Consider the following 12,213-nt stretch of genomic DNA (forward strand, 5'->3'; position numbering starts at 1 on the left):
ATACCAATTTTTATTTTTTTTTGACAAACGTGATGATTCACTACACGAAGACTGCTTATGCAGGGGAGGGAGATATATGCATCGACGTTCCACAACAATATAATATTGATACGATAGCGTCAATGTATATAAGTGAGTGTTGTTTTACACCGCAGTCAGAGGAATTGCAGCTATAAATATTTCAGTCTGGACCAGACAGATCAGTGGTTGATATTAGGAGCGACATGCCATACAATTGTTCTGGGCACAGAGCATATCTCGGGATATGACAGCATAGGATGTGACAGAAACAAGCTGCATTCTATGTGATATTTAAATATTGAAACCGAGAATCTGTCAACAGGTCATACTAACATACACAACCGTTACACGGACTTCAGAGTAAGGAATGACAGTATCAATCTTTCTTATTTCAACGATTCAAAGAGCGGTATATCTCAATGAAAATAGATAACATTATAATCACTAAATTAACATCACACATAAACAAACCGCCCTAATCCACGCACGTACAGCAATACCTGTACGTATGTTTGACAAAAAGACACTTCCTTAATACACAAAATATAAGTCGATCAGGTATTTCAGTTGCGTAAAGGGATACAGTGTTTGTGTTAACTCGATGACAGACACCTTTTACCATCAGATAAAAATCCTGGATTTGCACAAAATGGTTCGAATTGTGTGTGTTGTAGATTTCACCAGGGTCCTGAAATATGCTAAGTCATATTTATCTATATATTCAGCCGTGTCAATAATATCGCACACAATGACGTGCTCATGATGTCAATCACTGGATTGTCTGGTCCAGACTCGATTATTTACAGACAGCAGTCAAATAGCTGGAATATTGCTGAGAGAAGCGTTAAACAAGAAACAGACAAACACACAAGCTGTTCTGTACACAGCCTGGATCAAGTGTGACATTTTCTTGTGGCATCTCCGGATTACAGTGATTCAGATCCCCTCTACAAGGGTTGGGGCAGTAGGTGGAGCAGCTCTGCTCACCGTCGTTGTCGTGGGCGTCGTGTGTATCAGACGGAGAAGAAAAGCAGCCTGTGCGAATTTCTGTTGAGATTCTAGACATACTGTACTGTGACGTTAGTTCCAGACCACAATGAACTAGCGTCTGAAACTGCCACATCTATAACGTTTATAATAACATTAAGTTAGGTCCGATTAATAAAATATAAGACAATCTGTGTTTGTAATCTGTAAAATATTACAGGTTTTTAACAAAGATTGCAATTTCCTTTGAAAGTGAAACTTCCAGAGCAGTAAAATAACCTGAAAGGCAACGGATACGCACAAGAAATAGTGCAAATACCTCCATTTCGTCCAGCTTCCGGTTATAGTTTAAGTGCATCTCTATTGGTCTGGTGAATTAATATTTTTTTACAATTAACAGTTAACTTGATATAAAACGTGAATTTAAAAAAAATAAATATTTAACTTTCCATACGATACAATATTTTAACAAAGTATTTAATGTTTATAGTTGGACAGTTACACATACCATTAAATACATCATTCTTTGGAATATAATAACCACTTAAGCATAGTGTGCACTCAGTGTACGCATCCCCAAAATAGATTTTGTATGATGAGGACAAACTGACTCATATTCAGCAAATTGATAGGAACACAAAGAGATAAAGTGTTCCCAGATTATGATATTATTCATCTATATACCTCATATATCCAGGTACTAGTGTTAGCTCAAATGCGGTTTTATTTGTCATGAATTAGCTTCCTACTTCTGAGATAACGCAGAGGCCACATTTTCCTCACAATTCAAGTATTTATAAAAGTTATGGTATTTTGCAAACATAACTCACAACAGACTGGGTGTAAGGGAACTATCTGAGGTGAAGCACTTTCCTGAGGTGAGGCACTTAATGACACTAGTACAACTTGAATAATATATGTTGGTTGGTTGTTTAACGCCGCATTGATTTCGCATAATACCACAATTGTATTATTAATTACCCACATATTTCAAATTCTATTTAATGTTGTAAGTCCATTTCGAACAACCTGCCTTCTGAACAACTGGAAAAAAGGGCTGAAACCAAAATCCATGCACACAAAATGAAGATAGAACAAAAATGATAGCTCACGTCTTTTCCCTTGGCAAAATGGAACTTTTGTAAAATGAAGTTGAAGCTAGATAACTGTTGCTTGTGAGGTTGTGATACCAACTGAATATTATATAGTCTGTCATGCAAGAAATCCAGTCAGATGGTGATGGGTGAACCTACACAATGTTCCATTTGTATCTCGCACTTTGTGTTTTACGTCCTCGCCGGCTGATCGACACCCATGAAATCCGTTATGTTATTTATTATAATCATGAAGATTAAAGGGTGATTATCATCCAGGGTTATGACATTTTCTTAAATCTGCAAGTAATACTAACACACTGTTATATTGTTGCTGTGATATTTCAAACTAGCGCGGGGGCGGTCGGGTAGCCTAGTGGTTAAAACGTTCGCTCGTCAAGCAGAAGACCCGGGTTCGATCCCGACATGGGTACAATGCGCGAAGCCCACTTCTGGTGTCCCCCGCCGTGATATTGCTGGAATATTGCTAAAAGTGGCGTATTTAATTGTGACGAGCATAGGCTTTAATTAAGAAACCACGTTCGTGACTTAATCATGTACTTCAATGTGAAAGACTGAGTTTTCTGAAGTTGAGAAAAGTGATATTTTCATTGCATTGAAGATTGCCCTTTGACGGAACTATTGTCATACATAAGTTACCTCCCCTTAAATTGTCTCCCTTTATAGTACGTGTCTAGCTTGTACAGAAACTGTTGACATCCTTTTGACGTTAGGTCCACATTGACAAGGCAAAATAATGACTGATGATAATTATTGAGTTTATATGTCTTCATGCCTTTTGTTATTCTCTCGAAAATGTTTCGTTAGAAACTGTAAATTTATCATTTAACTCGTCAATCCAGACTATTCATGTTGCAAAGTGCCATAATTGTAACTTGACTAGCGTGTATTATTTAAGGTCACGAAAACTCCTAATACATTTAGATACGACTATATACAAAATCAACTTGAACAAAAAGTACTCTTGTAAACTACAAGAGTGTTGTTGGAAGCGAAAGGATACACGCTGGTCATGGCATTAAAATGGCGCTTTGCGAAACAAACAGTCTCGATTGACGAGTTAAATGAGAAATATACTTACGTGTTGTCTATCGTGAGTAATACATTACCTGTCTAGGAGCATTACCCTTTGCACAGTGATACTGACTCCCTCAGTTAACAAATAGTCCCGCCCTCACGAGATGTTAATATACTGTGCTTACTGTGTGTATGGTTATTGAATGGTGCATCATTTACGAGTGAGTACTGAACGTACATATCACGAACTAAAGGTGATTGTGTAACGACAAAAATTGTCATAAAGTTTGATTTCCTTAATAATTCATTCGTATGTATATTAGTCGCATGGATGTTATTTTATGTCTGATGGAAGTGGTGACGTCTTCTCCCTGAACTGTGTGGTCATCAGCCTCACGCAAACTTGGTTGTATTCTTAGGGATATAACATTGAGTTTCTTGTTGGACCTGGCCACATGCTCTTTGATGCACGTTAATCTCGATCGAGGTTGGTTTGAGGGTTTTTGCTAAACATGTTTGCAAACATTTACTGAAGGATTTGTTTCAACTTCCTGCTACCGAGTGAATCGAGGTAACTGATCATTGAATGAGTAAAATGCAAATCTCGGGTTCGTTTTCAGGAAGCTGTAAATGAAACCTAGATATCGTTTGTTGTAAACGTGTCACAAGAATACACTAGCATGTCTGTTGTGCCGCCAACACCTATAGCACGGCTTGCCATCTGTTTGAGGCGAAAGGGTCCTCCCTCTCCAACCCTGACTAAAATTACTTACTTTGTAGAAACAAATATATCTACTTACATTTTGTAAATGTCTTTGTGTACGTCTTTACTTTCTCTTAGATGGTCATGTCAAGTGTAATCGCCTAAACAATACCTGAGAGACGGTGATGTCAATAGTATCAATAGGGCATGGTTACACAAATCTCTTATCATTTTGGTGTGCGTGTGCGCGTGTGCGTGTGTGTGCGTGTGTGTGTGTGTGTTTGTGTGTGTGTTCTTTTGTAAATGAGTAGATGTTTACGCCGCCTTAAGCAATAGTCCTGGGTGCCGTTGTAAAAAGCGACCGTAGTGCTAAGGTCATCGCAACTCCCATGACAGTCGTGGCGCTAAGGTTGTTTTGTACAACGGCACCAAGTAACTACATAGCTGGGAACAACAGATTAACTTCACACATTTTACCCACGACGAGCGAAGGAGTGACGATTACAGCCCGTAACAGTAGTTTTGTGTTAAGCTTTACAATGGAACATAACAATATGAATATTTTATTACAACGTGTTTGTATCGTTATCTATCGTGTTTTTTTTACGTTTATACTACTTATTTTCGTTTATCCGACATACTCGTTAATCCGACATAATCATGTGCAACCAACCATGTTGGATGAACGGAGCTTGATAGAATGTTGATTGAATGTATTGAATTTTCATAGCAGTGTATCTCATATGTGTAAGACAATCTCATACACGCAGTGCTATTTCCCAGACAAACTAGGTTCACTGTTGCAAGGTTATAGGGACCCACTGTGAGGAAGTTGTTTTCCTGTAGTCTGTTGTCGATTATAGTCGACTTTCAGACAAGGATCGCCTCTGTGGTCTACTGGTAGAGCGTCCGCCCGGAGAGTGGAAGGTCCGGGGTTCGATCCCCGACCGCGTCATACAAAAAGACGTTAAAAGATGGTATGGTTTCGTGTTGTTACCCTGTCTGGCGCTTGGCATTAAGGGGCTAAAACAAGGACTGGTCGGCTCGGAGTCAGTATACTGTGTCTGAGTGGGGTATTCTTGTTAAACTGCGGCATGGTATCTCAGTGAGCTAGCACTATAAATCGGTATCAGTCCGGACTAGTACAAGCAGCCACATAAACACATACACGTACATGCACGTCGCTATATAAGTGCAATAATCTTGGACGCGTTAAACCCCATTTCACCTCACCTTTTAGACAAGTAGGAAAGTAGGACAGTTTTTTCTTTTATGTTGACAGATGAAGCTTCTCCATATCTTCTTTGTATTCACCATCATCACCACTGTGTGGGCACAAGGTAAGTGTCTGATTGAAGAAACAATCCATGAAAGATTAGGACAAAGAGCAAAAGCAGAATATTATTTACTGACATGGAACTATTTCATTATATAACTCTCTATTTTAATCTCTCATCAGATTAAATCAACTCCTAGTCTCAACCAAGTCTTATTAACCCCAGATGATACTAATAAAACGAATCAGAACACAGCCAACCTCAACACAACAACCGATGTAGACTCAGATAACTCCTCACGCTCAAATGACTCCCCTCCCATTTGTTTTCAAGAATACAAATGTTTTGACACTAATTGTGCGTTCTGTCTGACAGGAATCTATAATGTTAGTTGGGACATGAATGCAGTTAAAGGTTTTCAGTTGAGACAAAATATGTCTAGGCATAATCTTTAGATTTAGGCCCCGAATTGTTATATTCAGATCACGACAACGAAACAGCATATTTTGTTTCAATTCTTTAATTGCCTCTATTGTCCTATTAGTGTTGTTCAACTTTAAATGTTACCACTGTTCTATATCAACAAACAATCGCATTCACCCGATTTGAGAAATGTAACAGCCGTTTGGCTCTTACTCTCAGTTAATTAACAGACGAGTCTGGACCAGACAATCCAGTGATTGACATCATGAACATCGATCTGCGCAATTGGGATACGATGAAATGCATCAACCACATTAGCGAATCTGACCAACCGATCCCATTGGTCGCCTCTTACGGCAAGCATTAGTTGCTGAAGACCTATTTTACCCCGTATCTTCGCGGGTCTCTCGCTCACTTCTGACATAGTTCAGATTGACCAGTTAATGCTAATTATTGTGTTCGTCCCTTCATCATCGGGATAGTCACGTTACGAGAATGGATGATTTACAACATTATCTGCCAGTTTAATAAAACAATATTTGAAGTACTGTTCCTTGGAGAGCATTCATTTGCACTCTATGATAAAATGTAATGGGATTGCTGCAATACAATGTATATGGGAGTTGTCGAACGAGGGTATTTACATATATTTAACATGTGAGATATGGTCAGAAAATGGTGTAGTGTTTTACTGTTTGTTTTCTCTTAGATACTGCTGTAATATACTGTCCTGACATAGCCTACTTGGGTACTTCTGCCAAAATTACCTGTTCCACGTCTGACAAATTCACTGTTATGATTTACGACTGCCCATGCGGAGTTGCACCAATGTGCCCTGTGTCATACTGCACCAATGTGTCGGGATATAATGCAAGCATCATCAACCAAACACAGACTGAACTCACGATAATCAGTGTACAGCCACGACATGCAGGGAACTGGTCATGTACTGATGCTAGAGATGTTGGAACAACGTTTTGTCTTCTTGTCGTCGCAAGTAAGTAGGATGTTTCGGACAAATGTTGAGAACAGTAGGTGAAAGAATGCAAAAGGTAACCATTGAAGCACATGTAGAAGACCTACAATGTAATCAAGCATTAAAACATTCACTTTTAAAGCAAGTGTCAGCTGGCTAACGGTGGCTTGTTATGCCATTCGGACTATAAAAATCGGGACATTCACAGATCTCTGTTGAAAGGGTACCTTATATCAGTATTGCTCATGTGTGATATATGCTTGTCAACCATATTAAAATATCACCGAGACATTACACTATTGAAGCTAGAAGAAGATAACTAGTAGATGAAAAGTACTCATCAGCCAATTACTAGTATGTAATCATTCTACACTTTAAAGCAACACTTTCCGTTCTGAGAATTTTGTGTGGTATGCACGATGTCAGCCACATTAATATAATCATATGACAGGTATAACAATTATATGTTTGCACAATCTGGATTGTATTAACATAATAAAATGTAACACAATATGCTTCACTTGATGTTTTAGAGATTCCCTCGGTCAACATAACCAGTTATGTGGATGCTGATTCAGTGAATCTGGGTGACAGAATATCCCTCACCGTGGACATTCGAGACTACCACTGCTCTGACGCTTACAGCTTAACACTACAGATCGGGAGTGCCACCTATACACCTGACACCTGGAGGAACGTTACTGTCAAACACCTGACCAAAACTGTGCCCATCAATGTGACACAAGCACACTTCGGGAACGTTTACCTTGTGTTTGTCTGTGGTAATCACCAGTGGAATATTACCCCTGGAGGTGTTAACAAGCTACAGCCGATCAGTTAGTATTATTCATGTCGTGATTCACCTATCAGTTCAATGCCGCAAGCATAATTTGGGAAGGTGACTGGGACATTCCCCTCGGTTATGTATGTTTTAAATGGTAGGTAAACATTAGAAAACATTAACATAAATAGAGGACAACCGATACCGGTTAATTTACATTGCAACTGCCTTCGAAATAGAAATCAAACGTGCTGTGTCCGCCAGAGTGTCTTGCGAGCATACCATGAGATGTTTAACTTGAATTACAAGTACATAAAAGAAGTAAAATACTGATATGCAAGTTTTAAAACTTAAAACCAATTTTAGAAAAAATCTGCCTCGATATCAATGTTTACTGAATACTTGTAACTTGAAATAGTTTTTTCGTGTTAAAAAATACATAAACCTAGCGATGTGCCCTGTTTGACAAGCATATGCAACTGACAGTATTTTCACCTGACAGTCAACGTAAGACACGCGATACCTTTGTTCATCGGACAATCCTTCAGATGTTACGTTTTGTCAGTTTAATAAAACAAAGGCAATCACTACAGACGAGATCAAAAGCATCACATGTGTCCCATGTGGTATTCAAATAGCACACGTAATAAGTAAGTTATAATCTTTTCAGTGTGTACCTTCAGCGGGCTGGCATGTACAGACATCTCGTCGTGTCATGCTTTACTAACATTAATCTGGAAACAATGTTTTACTGTACTAAATGCTGACATCCATGTCAAACCTATTGACAATACTCGAAGGTGAACGCTCGGGGCATTGGATCCACGGAGATGGGGAGTTCCAGGTTGTTCCGTGTGCAAAGAAACGCAATATATAACGTTTTGAGGATGTACCAGCAACCACATAGCGAATGAGATCGTCAACGAGGCAGCAGTAGGCACCATATTGTGCCATGTAACACTGGCATGAACGGATTAATTTGTCAGAGCGAATATGGTGTAATGATGACGGTGAAGACGTGATATGTCGTCCATCTAAGAATTCACGTCATCCTTGTATGAAATATCTTGCAAATATTTTACAGCTACTTTGTCACAACAACAGTTATTAATTGAAAACTTGTGTGTTGAAAATACGATTTGTTCTGTTACAGGAACTACTCTACTAGCCCCAATTGCCAGTTCAGACCCTTCAGGCGTGTTAGTTCTATCTATAGTTGTAGCAGGAGCTGTTATTATCATCATAATTATCACTATCGGTTGCTGCTACCGCCGCTGTAGAAAACAGGTAAGCCAGCTCTGAACTTAACACTGTAACTGTGTATGGGCCAGCAAATACGGCTGATTCCGACGTGAATATAAAACACTTCAAATTACACAATGCAGAAGTAAATTCTTCACATTGAGTCTTATTCGTCTTTATAGCTAAAACGGATAGAATTATAATTAAACCCCCCACATAATATCGAAAAATGAGCGGGCAACTGTAACTTGATAATGCCCTCATATTTGCTTGACGACGGACCATTATTACGCCCGTTGTTAGGAGAGTCATAGGGATAGGGATAGATGACGTCACGTTCAATAGAGACGTCATCTGGTTTGTTCTATGACGTTTCATTATTGTAAAAGTCGGTCAGTGACATTCGTGTTAATTGCAGTAAATGTTTCAAAATCAATATTGTTGTTATTGTGATAACAAATTCTATCTATTTTAGCTATAATGACGGTAACGCTATTTTTCAGGGTATTATCATTAGCAGAAGCCCCTGGTCTTTTCAACTGCGCTCTTACGCGAGGCAGTTAATAGAAGACCTTGGGTTTCTGCAAATAATAAATGCCCTGACAAATATAGTATTGATGCGAGTGAATGTTGGATGGATTAACCATTGGCAACACCAAACAATAACCAAGTTATAGTTGTTGATATAATATATCAATGTCGAATAGCTAACGTAATTTACATGGGATATTTATTTTGTTTGTTTTGCCGTTGACTACAACAGGTGCCAGCATCAGCAGACACCCACACACATGATGACTTGGTTGTAACTGTGTCACAAGGAATACGGAAGGTAGCAGTCGTATATCCCCCTTCCGAGGACGCTGTGCACCAGGCTGAGGACAATGTTGTAGTCGGCCCTGGAGGATCTGCTTCTGGTAATGATCAACAAGGACCCGGACTCCGTATTAATCCTGTGTACGTCCCTACTATTGTAGGTGACAGAATAGTCACAACAGGGACATCCACAGAGTCAGGTGTGATGGGTAGGTCCACTCTTTTACATGACACTAGTTTGACATTCCAATTGCATGTAGGGTTCTTATCCTAATACATCTGTCTATCAATATATTAATACACGTTTGCTGCGCAATGTTTACACTTTGAGAATGGATTTCATCAACTGTATACGTTGACATTGACAGCACTGACGCTATACGTTTAATGCTGAAAGCAATAGTTTAATACACAATTCCATCGTCTAATTAAAATTTCAATTTGATCAACCTGGTGGATACCTGGAAGGTGTAATTCTAAAACCTAATACGAAAATGTCTTTGGGGCATCGGCGCCTTACCTCATAGCCTTATTATTGGAAATAATATAAATATATTTTTGTATTTGTTTTCAAATTTCCCTCGCGATCGTACGCATACTCAATTATCCATAAAAGTTAATGCTTGACAACTCGCATTGTATTAAAGGCCTGAGTTCACTGTGTGCCCAGTTGCCTTAGTTGGTATTTTGTTAGGGGGGCCATATAGTGTTTCTCCCGCAGCACTAACATATGGTACATAACAGAACTAGTTAATACATTTATTGGCAAGCATTAAGGTCAATGGGATAGAGTGCAAATTCACAAAACACGTGATTAAGTTTTCAAATTGTTTCAAACGGTTGCATTATCAATCTGGCTCCTGATCTTTAGGGCTTTCAAAATCTGTGATCTTTAGGGCTTTCAAAATCTGTGGCAGTGGTAGGTCCAAGCGTTAATTATACTGCCCTATTAAAAAAACACCGATTTCTATATATATGTTCTTTGTTTTCAATACCACAATTGCCCTTAGTTGTCGTTTGACATCATTGTTAAAGAAAATACGATTTGTTTGTTATTTAACGCCGCACATGGCAATATTCCACCTGTATGATGTCTATAAATAGTCGAGTCTGGAGTAGACAATCCAGTGATTGACATAATGAACATCGATCCACACAATTTGAATACGATTATACACAATCAACCAAGTCACGGAGACGGACCCCAAATTCATTAAGTTACCTCTTACGACAAACTTAGTCACTGAGTATCAATTCTAACCTAGAATCCCCACGGGTGAAAATATGAACATGCTGATCCATTAATAGTTTTGGAAACTTCATTATTTAATAATATTAGATTTCATCAATAGAATAAATTTTGAACCTGCATTATGTACATTGTGTTTTCAATTGTTGGTCATTTTCAGTTCTAATTTCAAAGAATCAATATATATTCAAAACCACAAGTTGTCCAAATGTATTTAAAAAAATGACATTTGTTTCAGGTGGCGATAACCTAAATCCTGAAACGAGAGGAGAATATGTTGCTCTTGATAGGAATGCTGTCCAACCCTCAAACATCTATGAACATCTGACAACATATGAAGTAATTGCCAACATGTGAAGTAACAACCTGAAAAGAAACGGGCGTCTTTATACTACACATATAAGGCCCACACGAAAACGTTCCCACCTTGTTTGTGCTACGAGAAAATAAGGAAGAGAATTTATGAATGTCAACTTGTGTATACTTACTCCTTCATCAGGTCAAGAAAATGCTATGAGGTAGAGAATATATATATGCACCTGTAAGGACAACAAAAGTAAAAAAATAACATGGGGGAAACTTAACAAGCCAACAGATAATTGGCGCTGATAGATGATTAGCAATGGACAAATGGAAGCAAACACTTAACATGTCATTGATTGGTAATAGGCAATGGACAATGGGCAAATATTACTTTTGTTGTCCTTACATGTACATATATAAGCTGTCTGCCTCATAGCATTTATTCACCTGATGAAGGAGTAAGTATATATTCCGAAACGTTGTGTTCCTCACAATAAAGAAGTTGACATCAATAAATTCGCTTATGTGTATCACTTCTAAAAGCCTTACAAAGACTTGATACGAGAAAATAGTCCTTTGTTTGGAATACATAACTAAAATTGAAAACAGCAACACTCAATTAAATCTAGTACATCAGTTTAATTGCATTGAATTAAAACGATCCAACCTCATCTCAAACAAGATACCAAATACATCTGCCGTTCATAATGCATTGATGCATTTGGAACTATTCTTTCGTCTTGGTTCGAATGAATAGATGATATTACATCAGTACACTCATAAAGAAAGTAATTTCAAGGTAAACACTCTTAACTATTATGTCCATGAGACAGGCTTGGTATACATATGATTGTGGAAGCCAGTCCTCATATTGATCTCTTGAACGTAACGTCTTTCTTACGGCAGCGTTAAGCTTCAGTGATGGATTCCTCATGGAATTCCAAAATCTTTGTTATTCCTTGTATAGAGTTGTATTCCTTGTATACAATCAGGTATTTGGATGACTTCTTCTTTTCTTTTAACTGTTCTGACTTTAAATACAATCACCTGTTTCAAGTATATGTATATGCACCAAAACCTTAAAGCATCATAACAACAGCAGTTGACATTCATACAGTTGCTTGTTAAAACCATACATCACTTTGTATATAATACATGTATCTACATTGCACTTTATACTGAAATAATCTTATTACCATATTACTTCACTATGCCAGTCAATGACATAAAGATATATTTAAGTACTATTTTGTAATATATTCTCACTTTTTGTCACAACCTTTGCTACAAGTTAATAAAGCTA

General features: G+C 38.1%; 1 protein-coding gene across 1 annotated transcript; it reads left to right on the plus strand.

Annotated features, from left to right (window-relative positions):
- Positions 1 to 7,441: 7,441 nt before the first annotated feature.
- LOC125377284 lies at positions 7,442 to 11,317 on the plus strand. The gene is made up of 4 exons (XM_048390210.1): positions 7,442 to 7,457; positions 8,454 to 8,587; positions 9,306 to 9,567; positions 10,846 to 11,317. The coding sequence occupies exons 1-4, from the start codon at positions 7,442 to 7,444 to the stop codon at positions 10,962 to 10,964; spliced, it is 531 nt and encodes a 176-aa protein (XP_048246167.1). The 3' UTR covers positions 10,965 to 11,317.
- Positions 11,318 to 12,213: the final 896 nt, after the last annotated feature.

Source organism: Haliotis rufescens, unplaced genomic scaffold (genome assembly GCF_023055435.1).
Source record: "Haliotis rufescens isolate VD_foot unplaced genomic scaffold, xgHalRufe1.0.p SCAF_87, whole genome shotgun sequence".
Lineage (NCBI taxonomy): Eukaryota > Metazoa > Mollusca > Gastropoda > Lepetellida > Haliotidae > Haliotis > Haliotis rufescens.

Bases quoted from the DNA above. Each gene is read 5' to 3' on its own strand.
- LOC125377284 (XM_048390210.1), top strand. The intron at 8,588-9,305 runs GTAAGCCAGCTC...TGACTACAACAG, and splicing joins ACCGCCGCTGTAGAAAACAG to GTGCCAGCATCAGCAGACAC. The intron at 9,568-10,845 runs GTAGGTCCACTC...CATTTGTTTCAG, and splicing joins CACAGAGTCAGGTGTGATGG to GTGGCGATAACCTAAATCCT.